We start from the raw sequence: 16,123 nt of genomic DNA on the forward strand, positions 1-16,123 counted from the left end.
TTGCTAGCTTACACAAAGTGAAAGTGGAGGGGAAAGCGGGCGTGCAGCTTCCAATTCCACCGCCAGCAACCTCCAGAATCTGGAGCACAAAGGAGAAGACGTGGTAAGACGCTCTGGGCATGCCTGTAGAGCAAGCAGCCTGGCACACCGTGGCAATCCTAGGAGAACAGAAGTAATGCTAGGATTGCTAGCAATGGTGTGGCGGGCAGTCGAAAAGAACAATAAATAATACTGTGCTCTAATAGGAAAAGGTTTTCTGAGAAGAAGAACAGGAAGGGATGGTTTAGAAGAGGAATGAGTTAATCTAACATAGGTTAGATTAATAGTGTGGGGAGAGGAAAACGAGTATCTGAATGCATGTTTCTCTCTTTTAGTTGGCTCATCCACACAGTTCTGCTCCTGGAATTTCTCTTGATTCTTTCCTGATCTGATTTTGTAAAGAGTAGTCAAAGAGCTCTGCATAATCCTCTTTCCCTCATCTTGTTGTACATGCATGTTTCAATCCATATTCTTCTCTTCAACTAATTTTCTCAATGCTGTTACACAGTAGCTAAGCTGATACTGAGTGACAGCAACCAGATGGGAAGTGATTAAGTCTCCAGAAAAGTGAAAAAAAAATGCTACCATAAATTAAAAGTACTTTTTAAAAATTTATAAGGGAGTTAAGTCAGGAAGAGTTAACAGGACATTAGTTGATCAGTCACATCCTCATCAATCCACGAAGTTAAAGAAAGTTTCAAGAAAATTCAAGTAACTTCGCAGACTAAGGAATTTATAAGAGTTGGCCTTTAAAACGGAGTGCTGCTCAGAGAATTGTACCAGAGCTGGTGTTCCTTTATACTATGCTATATTTGCAATCAGAGCCAATAAGTGCAATACTGATATTTATAAATACTTCTCCATAAGTTTACTTGTCTGATATTTAAAGGCTGCTATCAGGTAAATGCAGGCTCAAGACAGCGTTGTGTGTGTTTAGAAAGTCCTAAGTTGTCTCAAAGTCTGAAGTTTATCTTTTTCTCCTGTCTCTCATTTAATCTCACATTCAAATGATTCTGCTGTTTTTCACTTTTATGCGAAAGCTCTCATCTGTTCAGACACAGTCTTTAATTAAAATGCTGAGCAGTGCTGTAAGTCACCTCCTCACTGCTGCAGCTTCTCCTCCTGCTTTAATGATATGCGCTTATCTTCTCCTTCCATTCAAATTAAAACACAGTACATTAGATAAAGTTTTAAGAAAATATGGACTCCATTTAGCATCGTGTTCTGAACATAATTCTGATTATGTCTTAGGACGTGTTGTTATACTGTATTTCAGAGTGGTGCCCTATCTAGGAATGGTGTTTGACACCTTGCTAAAAGGCCATCAGGGAAAAGCCATTAAGCACTTTACATTCTCTCTTCTCCCACTCACTGACCTCTGAAACAATGCTTTTCATGCACAGAACTATAGCAGTAAGAGGCTAAAGTTCCATGCAAGAAAAAATACAGTGTGAGTGGGAGACACTATCAATGTAAAGCTTGACTTTTGTTCCAGAGACTTTAGCTTTAGCAGCTGAAGATATTATCTCTCTCCAAGACGGAGGAGGTTTTTTTGCTAATACACCAGAGAGGGAACTGCAGCAGCTGGCACCACACGCGCTTCTGCTGCGGGGCGGAGAGGCAGAGGTGAGGAAGAGAACTGGGATAGGAATATTTAAATTACTGCAACTACAGTGGCAGAGCTCTTGAGTCACTGCCTAGCAGCAGAACATGAAGGAGGAGTGGGAGAAGTCCCCTGGAGATTACAGATCTTGGCTCCGCAGAAGGAGCAAGCCAGACTAAAGAACGCTACATTTTAATACCTTTGCTCTGAACTCTGAAAATCAGAGCTCAGTAGCTTTCCAATGCCTTTTATGAGTAAAGTTATTATAATTGAAAACTCCTTTACAAAAATTACCTTATTAAACTATTCAGCACGCTGCCTGTGAAGAATTTAAAGTGGAAGAAAGGGCTCTTAATTCACCGGACAATCTGAGCAAAAGGTAAACAAGACTTGGGAGATCCCAGGAATGGATTTCAAGGCTTTGGATTGCAGAGTTCCATAAGGGGAAGACTCAGCTAAGAAGTCTTCTACTGAACACCTGGAACTGTGGCTACTATTCGCAATTACAGCTGATTCAGAAGCAAAAAGAAAAAAAGGCGTTCAAAACATCAAAGGAATATGGTATTGAGACAGCAGCACAGTCCTCAGAAGACCTCCTCAAACAGGGGAGGTAATCCCTCGATACTCCTTGGAAAAGTTAAATCAAGTGCCCACACTGGAACAGTTTAATGCTCCACGTCTACACAACATTACAACACAGCTGATATGAAGCCAATAGATCCCTGTACAGCAGACCACGTGGTTGATGACTATTTAGACAGAAAATCTAGTTCTCAATGGAAGGCAAAGTGGATCTCATCCAGAGAACCGATACTATAAGCAGATACTACTAAGAAACTGGGTAAAGCCAGAATCAGGGAAGCAGTCGCTCAAAATTAACATCACAGCAGATTCCAGGAGTGAACGATAATCCATTGGGTCACAGGGCTCATAAGAGAGAAATGCGCACGCTAACCAAGAAGGGTCTGCCAAGATGCCATTGGCAGGCTAGTGTAATGATGGTCCAGCCAAGCGGAAGCCAGGCCACAGCAATGATAAGGAAAGTAAACAAAATAAATAAAGTGATTTCGCTTCATGAGTGGATACCCACAAACCACTTTGTGTCCCTGAAGGCATGCAGAAAGATAATTCAGGAATGGAAGGGATAAATATTGGTGTGATTGGGATAAATATGGGTGACTTTAGGTTGAACTGGTACAGTGAAACAGCTAATTAACTACCCATTGAACAGACAGCATGAGGGAGTTAGGACATCTTCTGCGTCAGGAGCCCTCGTGTCCCAAGGATGCACACATATTAGTACCTACATTGAGACTCTTGATGCCCTCCTATAGCTCTAACTCCAGGGTTCTGCAAAGCTGTGGGTCTGCCCCGCTGCTCCTCAGGGCCTCTCTGGGAGCAGGAACCCAGGGTCAGGGCTCAGTCTTTGTGCAGACAAAAGCAGGAGGTGGAAACCCTCAGCACAAATTAACCTGCATTCCCTGTAACAGCACCTGACTTCCAAACAGAGCTGCAGGCTGGCCTTTCCAATAGCTCCCTCTTGAATCAAATTTAAAACTTTTTGTTCTCATGCTTAAAACTCTACATAATTATTTCCCTTTCCCCCGTGCTTCCTCCCCTGACAGCACTGAATCAATTGTCTTGAGAAAGCATTTGGTGTGCCGTGAGTCATCCCAACCTCAGCGTGCACGTTTCGATTGATACAGTTGCGTTTCTCCTTAAACAACCCTGGGCTCTTGTGTGGCATTACCACCTTTGTCTGATCCAGATCACTCATTCACTGCATCTAAGCTTTCTTAAAAGCCCATAATTGTTTTTATAGGCAATAGAAGGAAATTTTGCGCACAGGAAAAAAAAAATAAATCTGTAGTTGTTTTATGGTATCTGCATTATAAAATAATAATGTAAACAGCTTGCTATTGCCTTTCTCTTTCCCTGTATTTCATGACTTGCTTGTTCAGTTAAATCTATAGCTAAACTGTAGGCTTCGGGGTAATTTTAGGTTTTGGTGGAGCACACTTTCAGATGATAAAAAGTAACTAGTAGAAACAACTTAAGCATTACAGTTAACTGATGAGTTTATATACATTAATGTACAGCAAGAAGATTTAAAATAAGAAAATACAACACTACAATCATATCAATGTGTACATTCAAATTAATGTACTTCAATACTATCATTCATGGTTGTGAACAAAAGGCTCTATATATGATGTATCAGTTACAAAAATGGCATTTCTGGAGTTTATGAAATGGTCGAGAAAGCATACATAAGAGCTTACAAAAGTCAAATCTGTAAACTTCTGTTGAAATGCTCAAGAGAATTAATTCTTAACAGCACTGCTAAATGTTGTTCATTTTGAACAATCTCTTACCGGATCTAGGTTCTTAAAAAGAAGAATGTCCTTGCACGCCTCCTGCAGTCTGTTTCTTTGATCATCTGTTTTAGGGTGAATAATCTGAGGGATATAATAGGAAAACCTTTAAAGTGGTTATCAAATAGCAGCACTATCTGAAGGATTGAGCTAATTCACCTAAGCATTTTACACAATATTTTGGCCATGCTTCATAACACTTCCATTTCAAGACCTTCAGGATTTGAATAAACACTCAGTGATAACATTATATCACCATAGCATTAGCAAATGAAACACTACTGTATTTAAGCTAGCAAGATCTTCACGTTTGTAGATTCCAGTTCATTTCTGCAAGCCATCCTGGATACCTTTATCTCAACTACTGCTTCATAAACACTACTCTGCTACTCTCGAATCGTATTTGGAGCATGCATGTTTTACAAAAAGCACCACTGTTACATTTAGCCATTTGCCATGACTACTTCCCAAAGAACATTTTGTGAAATAGTATCTGTGTTAAGTTTCACAGAGTAAACAACAGACTTGACACTATCCAAGTGAGCCAGAGATTTACTAAATTACCGATGTCTGGTGACTGTGAGTATCAATCAAGTTGTTCATTCAACTCATACGCTTTAAAAAGCTATGCTCAGTTTCAAAGCTGTGACGCAATAGGATAACCTTCTCGACAGTTTTACAAGCCAGAAATACAAACATTTAAGCTTGTCTTAAAAGTCATACGCCATTTCACATTAAAAGCTAAGCAAATGCCTTTAAAGGGCTGACATAAGTAAAAACAATCAATACAGTTCGTTAGCTATTGCACTGTACATTTGAGAATCTTAGTGATTTTATAATTAACCTTTTTTCTGCCTTATGAAAAATACTGCAATATTGAGGAAACTACTGCAAGACTATGAGGACACCAAATAAGTACTTTTAGGAGCAGCTGCTCTCTAGGCAAATGTAATTGCACAAAAATATTTCCTTAACAGACCATGTATCAAAGGGGTGACAATTTAGAATAATTACTCACATCAGATTGTACGTGAGTGACTATTACAGAGATTTTTAAAAAAATGTTTCTTTAACATGAAAACTCCACAAATTATTAAAGTATATTATAATAAGGATGTTTTGGGAAGGAATAGTAATGCTGGTTACATTTTTCTTCCTAAATTTAATGCCTGAGAATGGAAAAAAATAAGTATTTGACTCAAAGCATTAGATACCCTAGATTCTGCGTCGTCCTCTTCCTCATCAGGATTGTAAGCTTCTGCACACACTAAAATACAAAAAAAAAAAATAGTCTTAATTCAAAGTACAATACTGATTCATAAGATTTCTGGTTCATAAGATTTACAGAACAGCGAATGCATCATGTGGCACAGTGATAATACGCAGCAATGTAACACACTCAATAGAGAATCACTGAAGACACTGCTGATAGAGTCCACAGCAGGTCATCTCCAAACTACCCCTGGAAAAAAAGCTACACTTGTATCACTTTTGGACATGTTTTTTTTCTGTGTTTTAACAGACCTCGGATATACTTACAAACTTCTCACCTAACATGTTCTAAGTGATCTTACTTTACTATCTGATGTCTAAACTAATTGTTTCTTGTTAGAATTTAAGCTATCCATGCTGGGTGCAGAGATCAGATCATTCCCTTCATCCATGTATGTTCAACATGGTTTTGGGTTTTTTTTTTTTTGTTTATTTTTTGTTTATTTGTTTTGGAGGGTTTGAGGTTTGGGTGTTGGGTGTTATTTTTTCATACTTGTAAACTTCTCTCTCCTACCTATCTTTTACATTTTAGGGTCAATAATTCTGGTTATTCAATTTTTTCCCTAGAAGTTATGTTTTTCAGTTTTTTAACTATCCCATTGCCATTCTCTGAACTCTCTCCAATTAGCCCTACTCTTTATTGAAGTGTGCTGCTCAAAACTGGAGCCAGTATTTGAGCTGAGCAGAGTCCCAAGTACAATAGATCAATTATTCCATACATTTTGCAGACTATGTCTTTTTCATCCAACCACATCTCTTTCACAACAGCTTGATTATGTTTACTAATGTAACATTAATTTCTTATGGACTGTTTTCAAAACCCCATGCTTAACCAACTGTGTCCTGTACACAGCTCTTCTGCCCAAATTACACCTATTAAATACTACCTTATTCCCTAAGCCATTTCTCCAATGTGTCAAGATCATTTTCAATTCTAATCCTGTTCTCCAGCATCCTTCCAATCCATTCTCAACTTTGTGACAACTGCAAATTTAATAAGAACAATCTCTAATATATAACCCAGATTATTGAAAAAAACACAATAGCGTCTAAAATACTCTTGAGGAACGCACACATGGTAGTGAAACAGCCGTAGCTGCTTATCCAACCTCAGCCAACCAGTTTTGCAGCTTACATTAAAACACTGCTTGATGTTCCCCAGCTTGTTTATAGGGGAGTCTTGTGAGACAGCATTCAGAAGTTTCTTCAACCGAAAATGTGGAACATCTGCTCCTTCTCCTTTATCCACGAGTTTTAATCTCTTGTTAGAGGGTATTAGATAGATCCAACAAACCCACAGTGATTGCTGTTTGTTGCTTTCCTCCAGGTACTTCAAAAATGTTTGAATATTTTTCTGTAATTTTTCTAGAAACAATAATGATTTGTAAATCTGTGATAAGCCTCTTCCCTCCATGGCTCCCCTACCCTTTTAAGGATCAGTTTTTCTATTTTTCTTTTTTTTTTTTTTTTTTTTCCCCCCCATTAACAGGGACGCAAGTTCTGGAGGAACAGAAAGCAGACTATATGTGCAATGCTAGTATCTGTTTTTCTTTTTTTTTTTTTTTTTTTTCCCCCCACAGTCTCTCATTTCTCTTCCTCAGATTCTCAATAATTGCTAACAGAGCTGAGACTGATTTAGCCAATTCTTCCAGTTTCCAAGTATAGCATGTCTCAGGCACAGGTAACCTGGGAACACCTAATACATTAAGTACTCTCAGATTTGTCCTTTCTCTATTCTAGGCTAAGTTTTCTATATGCTCTTAATACCACTAGTGAAGACTGATGTGCCTCTATTAAGCAGTAGAGCAACACTTTCCTGGAACATGCTCTTACCAGAAATACACTTCCAGAACAATTTCTGTTACTACCCATGTTCTTCCCTGTACAGAGTCTTTTCTTGCTTACACTTTTTGGCCTCAGTTTCTTTGATTATTTTTTTTCTACATCTTTTGCTATTCTCTTGCACTTGTTCTGAATAACCCATACTAGCTTTAGTTCTCTACATGGTTCCTTCTTGTGCTTGATATAAATAAGGTGCTTACATTTTAGAAAGATTTCTTGTACTATGCTTTTTTTCCTTCTCCTGTGCTGTCTCAATTCGCATTTTTCATCGTTATATTTTCTCTTTGCAGAACAACAAATTCCTTTCACTTCTTTTCTACAGGCTCATTTCCAAAGAGATTATGCCCACAGTCCTCTCAAATCCCTGTTCTTCTGATTCTTTTACTCAACATTTTTCCCTTCCTGAAATCTCTGAGCTCTGTCATCCCAGGATAATTCTCACTCAAGCTGCCTTTTCTTTTGCTATTCTTGAATAGTTTCTCCCTTAGAGTTGGTTTCAAATAGAATAGCTTCCCCTTCAACTGCTTTTCTCACTGTCTCAAAACTTGGTCATAAGTGCATTGGAAAACATGTTGGGTGGTTGGTGTTCTCCTTTATTGGTTTCCAACAGATGACTGATTAATTAAAATCTCCCATCATCACCACGATCTGTACTCTGCCAATAAAACCTTTCTGATCTGTTTGGTGGTCTGTGCGATGCCTGTTGCTCATAGATTAAGATTTCAGGTCCTCTTGTTTATTCCCCATATTTCCTATATTATCATACAAACAACTTCTAAAGTAGTGGCCAGGTAGACCCATTAACCTCCTCATTACTCCATCCAATTAAGATGATTCCACAGCAAAGCATATCATCACACAGATTATGCAGGGTCCCAAAGGAAGTTTTGGTCCTCACTGTATCAAGTACCCACCAAACGCTAAAATTACAACTTCATTAAAACTTGACATCTTCAAAAAACTTAAAGAAATTTGATACAAGTCCGTCTGGAACTGACTGAAAGAATCCTATCAAGTTTACTCAGGACTGGATTTGGTCCCAAATAATTACAAACGTCCACAAAAGGAAGTCTGCAATCTGTTGAACAACTATAATACTTTACCTCTACATAAACAAAATGTTCCTAGTGACTGTATCATGGTACTATAGTTACTTCAATCTCATCTGAAATAAACTTTAGGGAATTTTATTTCAAGATAATAACATGCCAAGTTAGCACCATAACCCATCATAATTGAAATCCCGACTTTGTTTCATCAGGTATCAGCCTGTGTGCCCTAGTGCATGTACGTGCACATGGGAGTCAACAAGCCAGTTATTATGGTACAGTGTGCTGCTGGGTGTAGGAATAGTCTGCTTCATCCTGAGCTACAGTTATAGCCTGTCCTTACTGCTGATAAAACCTCCACATGAAAAAAATTTACACAAACCAGAAATTAAACAGCTTTGATGCTGTTATCCTGGAATTGACAGGTCTCAGAGAGCCTGGCTGAACATTTAACAGTCTTCCAGCACAAAAGAAACTGAATTGAGCCTCATCCATGCCCATCCTGAAGGATCCTACCAGTCCCTCTCACATAGCCTGAAGCAGGAGCAGCCCAGGAAGAGAGTAATGTTCCTGAGGTCTTCTGTGTCATCTTGTGCCTCTGCTCTAACTTCGCTCTTCTCTGCTACAAGGTCATTTCAGTCTCATTAACTGTTATCAGCAGGTGCTTTCATTAAAAATTTCTTCTTTTTCACTGATTATAGACAATATATTTAAGAACTGCAGTTTCTCCCGGCTAGGGCCCATCTGCCCAAATTTTAAAATTATGTATTCCTGTCATCTGTGATGAGAAACTTACTCTTCCGGTCAGAGTTCTGCACTTATTTTGCCTTGGCTTATGTTTTTGCTATAATCAAGGATGCAGCTTTCATTTGGGTCACAATCTAAAAGATTATATCAATGCTCTGCAGTTTCAAACACGGAATTTCCTTTCCTTCATTGCTTATTTCAGTGGCCTGTCTCACAGACTTTATAGTCTAGTAACATATTAATTTCTAAGTGCATACCACTAGATGTCTCATAGAAAAACCTGATATATTTTACTTCCGTTCTTGAAATACGGTCTTTGACATAACTATGGTCCACTGAATTTTATTACATGAACATTGGGATTCTCATGTGCCAAACCCCAATGACATAAAACATCCTAAACTAAATGAGATGCCTCTTATGTAGACATCCACATCTGCAGAAGTCATCTGGATTCCAATTACAGTCAATGGAGAGAAACCATTTATGAAATGATTCATCTGACCTGTATTACATGTCCAGATTAAGATAAGATTAATTAAAAATGTGATTAAATGGCTGAGATAAATCCTGTCCCTCTTGAGATGAGTCCTCTTAGTTATAACAAGCTTCAAGACTGGTTCCTCCACTTCTCCATTTAGTCCCCATTCCTCAGCAAACAAAGAAATTCATCATGTGTTGATGATGACAGGCTGCTCATGCAATAGCACACCTTCTTTATTAATTTCATATATTTCTAGGGAGACAGTCCATGGTCCCCATCTCTTTTGTCTATGGCTTGACTGGCACCACAGACATTAATTATTCTGAACAATTCCGGTGGTGGTGGTTGCAATACTCATGGTATTCAGTATTTTATTTTTCTACCTCTCCAGCTCATTCCACACTCCCAACAGTACACAGTGCATGGGGACTTTATCATGCTGCCACATTCTGCTATGCATCACTGCTGGATGCAATGCTCACATCATTGCTCAAAAAGCAGTCCTAATACTGCTTTTTTTTTTTTTTTTCATTCCATGCATAATTATGGCATTAAAAAATAGTGATACAAACACTGTGCATACTTCTCCATTGGTTGCTAAGTTCAACTGTTTTTACTCAGTTTTTCCAGCTCAGGGTTATGTTTCACATGTAATTCCCCAAGATGGACACAAACAAGCCCAAATACATCAACACAAAGAATTTGTAGGAAAAAATCTGAATTGTCAAAAAGTGCATTATTAAAATACACATGCACTGAAAACTGCACACAACTCTAGTGGATTGCTTTGTCAGCAAGAAGAGGTAAGCTCTTCTAACTCATCACTCCAAGTAAAGTCAATTTTCTGGTTTTCAGCTAGTAAATATGTTTTATATTCAAAACCAGAAATACAGTCACTTCAGATACGAATGAATTCTAAAATAAAAATTAGCATACAGTTAATAATTTTAAGATCATAAAAAAAAAATGTTAGTCGTGCTCTATTCCCTTGATGTATCGGGAAATAAGAAGCCATCAATAATGTAAGTAATGAAAATTCATATAATCATAAAATAACACATTATGCTCAAAACATGACAGGAAAAAAAAATAATCAGTACATGTACCCTTCCCAAAGCACAGAACCCCTGAATGATAAAGCGTATTACAAAAAATTTTACAAGAGAAAAAGAGCTGTGGAAATATTTCTTCATCGCATTCAGGGCAAATCAAGACTACAGTTTTTCCAGCATGACTATAGGCTGGAGCATGAAAACAGACCATCTCTAGCCACTGTAGCTACACCAGTTGTGCCCATCCCCTCATACAGTAAGAATGTCACTTCCCTGGTTTAACCATATGAAAATAGCTAAGGTGACTTAATAGCAGTGTGAGATTTTTTCTATTTTGTCAGGACATACCCGTCTTCATCTACTAAACACAGATTAGAAACGTAGGGCACGGAAACTCCTTGCACAGCAGCTGGTAGTTCCAAACTAGACAGCAAATACTACTGGATCCCCAAAGTTTCTGATACAGAAACCCCTTTTTAACATCTCACCAGCTCCTACCACTGCAGAAGGAACTGGCAAGAGAGCACTGCACCCCAAAATCCCAATTTCATAAGTGGTTTTTATTTAAACAAAAGCAACCCTGTGCAATGGTAGCAATGAGAAATAACTGGTCATGGTCCCCAATGCTTGCAACGACCAAGTCCCTTATTATTTCTAGACCTGGTTTTGACTGGACTTCATGGAAGATGAGACTGAAGAGCTATAAGTAAACATAAGGACTGAAGAACAGCCCAGACAAAGGAGATCAACTTTCTCCTTTGAGAGCACAAGATGATGAGAAGAAATTTATACGATTCCATGCATGATACAATAAGGCAATACCAACTGGCTCAGCTGCCGAGATCCACCATTTGTGCAAAACTCCTTGAAATAGTTTCTGAGTTAAGTTTACTTTAAATATAAACTAATTTGGACAAAGCACGATTGCTGGGGCTATCATTTCCCATGATATTCTCAAAAAGAAGGCATCTGTGAAACGCCTACACCTGATAGGGTCACTAAGCTGAAAATTTATCTAGGTATAATTAGGCAAATTAATACACAGAATGCCTGATACCTTGCAATTATGTATTATTACAATTTTAGACATAGAAGATTTACATTACAAATGTTATCCAAATGGAATAAAAGTGTGACTGCTCAGAAAAACCGGCAATCGCAGAGATGTGAATATTCTTGAGATTTCCTCTACATGCAACAAACAAAAACCAGAACCAATTTCCCCTCCAATCTACCAGATTTATGGGGTAATGACTTTTGAGTGCTCCACTACCTAACACAAATCACCAAATGTTCAGGACACATGCCTAAAAATCCAAAGCTGGATAAAATCCAGACAGCTTGTTTCCTCTTAATGATCAGGAAGGTGGCCTTCAGTTCATTACATGGGGACTGACTGAATGGGAGTCTTGGGAGCACTGCCAAGACAGTCCGTTTCAAGATTGGCTCTCATGAAGGACAGTTATCTACTCTTGCTTTCAGCGTATACTGAAATTCTCCAAAGACTGCCTGATGGTCATGAACACGTATCAAATACCGGGTTTGTGCTCAGCTACGCAGCTCAATGGCAAAACCTTTTGTCAGAGTTGGAAGACCTTGCTCAGGCAGCACTACGTGCAAGAAATGAAAGGCTCACAAAGTCAAGTTTTCTACAGTATTTTCTCTTGTCCATCTGCTACCAATGCTATTTCTAATTAGTCAAACTTCAAGATATTTCCTCCCGCATTTCTAAATAACATGAAGTGCCTAATATAACATGCAGCATCTTGAATGAGGTCCATGCCAATAGTGAGTCATAGAACCTCCCAAGGATTGTCTGTTCAAAAGTCCACATGGAGTTTATTCATATTTCACCAATCCTCACACTGAAGCAGAGATTTCATCAAGATTGTACTGAATACTACGAAAGCCCATTTTAAGAAACATTATGGCCCACACAAGACATTTTTTGGATAACTTTATCCCAGTTGAGTTATTCATGTGTGGGCACCTTTGCACAAGTTCCTTAATGTTATTTGGTGTATAACAGTGAAAACAGCGATGAGTTGGACTGCAATACCTTCCTGCACTCCAGAGGCCAAAGCACTCTGCATCACAGCTAACACGCTCATCGCTGGGTCAAAGATACACGCTCTTCCCTGAAATCATAGGGGTTTGAATCACTAAATAGACTCCTCCACCGAAACAGTATGTTCAAACTTCACCACAAGTAGCCAAAAAGACTTTTCTATTTTTAAATAGGGAACCAGAAAGGGACTTTAACAGAATTTCCCTAAGGACTTACATAGTACTTAGTCCTCTTTCTAGTCCTATTTCAGTTCTTTCCATAATTGTGTAATTTGTCAAGATGGATCTAAAAAAAAAAAAACCACCAGGCTTTTGGCTGATGGTAGGAGACAGTTTTGCTGGTGTTCTCAGGAAGTGCTTGACTTCATCTGTCTGGCTAGCAAAAAACACCACAACCACACATTTTGGTATCCAGAACACTGCAGGTAGTTATTAAACAATAAAATCATTACTAAAGAAAGATGCACTGCCACTAGAAGAGTTTGTCAGTATATTCCATGTACTATGAAACTTACTCTACAGGCTTCCTCAATATAGCATATGGAGTAGCATAACATATAGCAACATACTGTACTCTGATGCTGACTTGTATAACCTTCTGTTCTCATACGAGTCCAAGCAGTTCACAACGCTACAGTGTGTTATTTGGAACATATCTGAAATATGCATAAATATTTGACAAAGTCTGAGCAAACACAGAGCTCTGCATAGGTATCAACTTTATATTTGCTAATGCTACAGGATAAAACCAGAACTGCACCAAGCTCTTCCTCCCCTATTTAGTACTTCATAGCCATCAACTACAGATTTTTTTTTCTTACTGAAAAGTCAGCATCAGAAAAATCTCAGAGTTTAAATTTTTTCCCCACTAGAAAACTAATCCCTTCCATAGAACAGGAGCAAATATAAATTGCAGCTATTAAGAAAACATATTCTGAACAATGCAACCTAATCCTTTTGCCTATTTTGTATCTGCTTTATACAATCAGATTTAATATTATTTTACACCAAAATATTTTTCAGGATTCTAAATACATTTCAAATACTAAACAGCTTTGAAACCTGATTTGCAACAAACATTTTGAAAATTGAAGCTACAACTGTTCATCTGCAGAGCCTACATTCTGAGATGTACATATTTGCATTTTTAAGCTAGTAACATAGCAGGACAGCTTAAGGAAACTATATACAATGCAGTAAACCAAAATAGCAGCTTGTTTTTACCCAAAATGAATTATCTGTCCAGTCTGACAGCTTTTGTAATTTATACTGTACATCATGTCAAGTTTCATATAATAGCCAAAAATGATAAAATCCTTGCTGTTGATTTTTACCTAACTATATAAACTTCAGCAAGAAACTATTTAGATGAGTTCTAATAAATTTGAAGACCCATTACAGTGGTCAATAGCATGCTTAGCCACTTCTTGAAAAATTACCCTAGCCAAACTTTTCGAACTTGATGGCAAAATTATATATATTGAAAGAGGAAACAGAAGTAGATATTCAAATGAATTTATTACACAGCTATTTTATACACTGGTGTTTTAGAGACTAACACAAAACCTTGATAGCTAAAGCAAGGACATAGTAAGGGGAAGAAAATGGTTAGGAGTGACACACAAAGAAGATAATCGTTGATGACAGGACATGTAAAGATATAAAAGGATTCAAGAAAACAGGAAAAATACAGATTAAGGGCAGACACGAGAAGGTGACCTCCAAGCCAAAGACTCATGCAAAGCGTGACTGTAGGGAGGTTAGGGACAAGGCCAAAACGATTGGCTCTGACAAGCTTGTCTTGGTGTCCTGCCAGCAGACTGAACTGCTTTGACCAAGACAAAGGTAACAACCTGCCAATAGCGGTATGATCGATCATCCAGCAAAATGAGGAAAGTACAGATAATACTAATCTAGAACACTTCTAAGAATCTTTGGAATGACGGCTAATTAAGTTATAATTACAGGAATTCCTTAGAGGCACGTGTCAAAACCAGTGTTCCCATGTGCAGGCTACACTTCGGTTGGGCACCTAAGGGAATGCAAAATTCAATCTCAACAGGCTTCACAGAAAACCCTGCATCCACACGGGATTCAGAATAGCAAGCTGAGGATAGGCACCTGAAAAAGAAGTGGCATTATCCTTTTAAAAGAATGGTTGCTATAGCAAATTTACCTTTGCTTTTCACAGCTATGAGACCAAGGGAAGGAAGCTTAAATCCACCTTTCCCCATTTTCCAGAAGTGCCCTACATTCTACATTACAAAATACTCTAATGAGATGCTCTTCATTCCTCTTGGGCCCAGGCTGTTATGCAAAATGAAATGCAGTAATAAGCTAAAGGAGCTTGTTCCCTGGAATTTCAGCATGCTGATTCTAGGTATGTTGGCTTTGGTCGAATGGGTAAGTCAAGTCATGCTCACATAATCCTCTATATAAGAAATATGATAAACCAAATTTGCTAAACAGGTTCCAGATCAAACAGGAAGACAGGTAGACAAAAAACATTATGGAAAATATTTCTGCCAAGTTTTTAAAAAGTTGATTTTGAACATCTGGTTTCTCAACAATTCCAGAAAATCCATTTAAGACATTTTGCTGACAGGATTCTCTTTAGATAGCCAAAGGAAGTTTAGAAGACAGATCATAACTATTAAATAATATATGCTGTTTTACTTTTTCATAGTCAAAATATAAACTGTTGTTATGAAATAAAACTGATACTACATAGTAAGGTAAGAAAGCAAGCACCCAATGTAGCTGTCACCTATGCTAAGCACTCACATCTGCAATGGTACAGACAACTACAAGAAGCCAAAAGATGTACTACAAGTATTGTCCTTCCAAGAACTGGGACTGTAATCTCCCTGAGAACACAAATTACCCCATTTATATTCCCTTACAATAGAAGTTTCCCATAACTCTGTGACTACTTTCCTCTTAGAACAAGAAAGGAGGCATCAAGTTCTCACAGAACTAGATAATCTTTCTCTAAAAAAAACCAAATAAATAAAAAACCCAACCCCCAAACCTCCACTCATTCAGCTGAGTTGTCACTACTTGGAACTAATATTTCTCAGAAAATCCGTAGCCAAAGGTAAGTGCAGACAGTGTACGCTGACAACTGAAAAAAACCTCATCTTTATTCCCAGCTTTCTCAACACCCTCCACCCCTCCCACACATACACATTTGGTACTATTATGAACTAAATACTTCTGTATTCAAGAGGCTGAATGGATGAACACACAAACTGATGTGAATCTAGCTTTTTCCTGCATACTGTAAAACTAGTTTTATTTCTTCTTCTATCTATGGATCTTGCAGATGTCCACAGTGCTGTTTCACTCCCTCTCATTTTATGCCATTATAAGATGCAGAAAGGTTTCATGCGGTGTCATCAACACATGCAGGACACCCCATGCTGTATTACTCTTTCATGCTGGTCACCACCATTAAACTCCTTTTTCTCAGTACCTACTTAAAACCACATTGTACTTGAAGAGAAACTGGCTAAAGACAAACCCAGGAAAAGTGACATAAGGTATGCGGGAGAAGATCATTAATGAACACTTGGCAACATGACCTCAAACAG

At 38.1% G+C, this 16,123-nt stretch overlaps 1 protein-coding gene across 1 annotated transcript in view; it reads right to left on the bottom strand.

Moving 5' to 3' along the window:
* Window positions 1-16,123, bottom strand: part of PRKAR2B (protein kinase, cAMP-dependent, regulatory subunit type II beta) — a 90,738-nt gene that overhangs the window by 17,202 nt on the left and 57,413 nt on the right. The window contains exons 3-4 of the mRNA XM_014963559.1: window positions 5,232-5,284; window positions 4,018-4,101 (exon numbers count right to left, since the gene is read on the bottom strand). Of these exons, the coding sequence (XP_014819045.1) occupies window positions 4,018-4,101; window positions 5,232-5,284 (137 nt within the window). The remainder of the gene's footprint in view (window positions 1-4,017; window positions 4,102-5,231; window positions 5,285-16,123) is intronic.

This window comes from Calidris pugnax, unplaced genomic scaffold (genome assembly GCF_001431845.1).
Source record: "Calidris pugnax isolate Ruff unplaced genomic scaffold, ASM143184v1 scaffold44, whole genome shotgun sequence".
Taxonomy (NCBI): domain Eukaryota; kingdom Metazoa; phylum Chordata; class Aves; order Charadriiformes; family Scolopacidae; genus Calidris; species Calidris pugnax.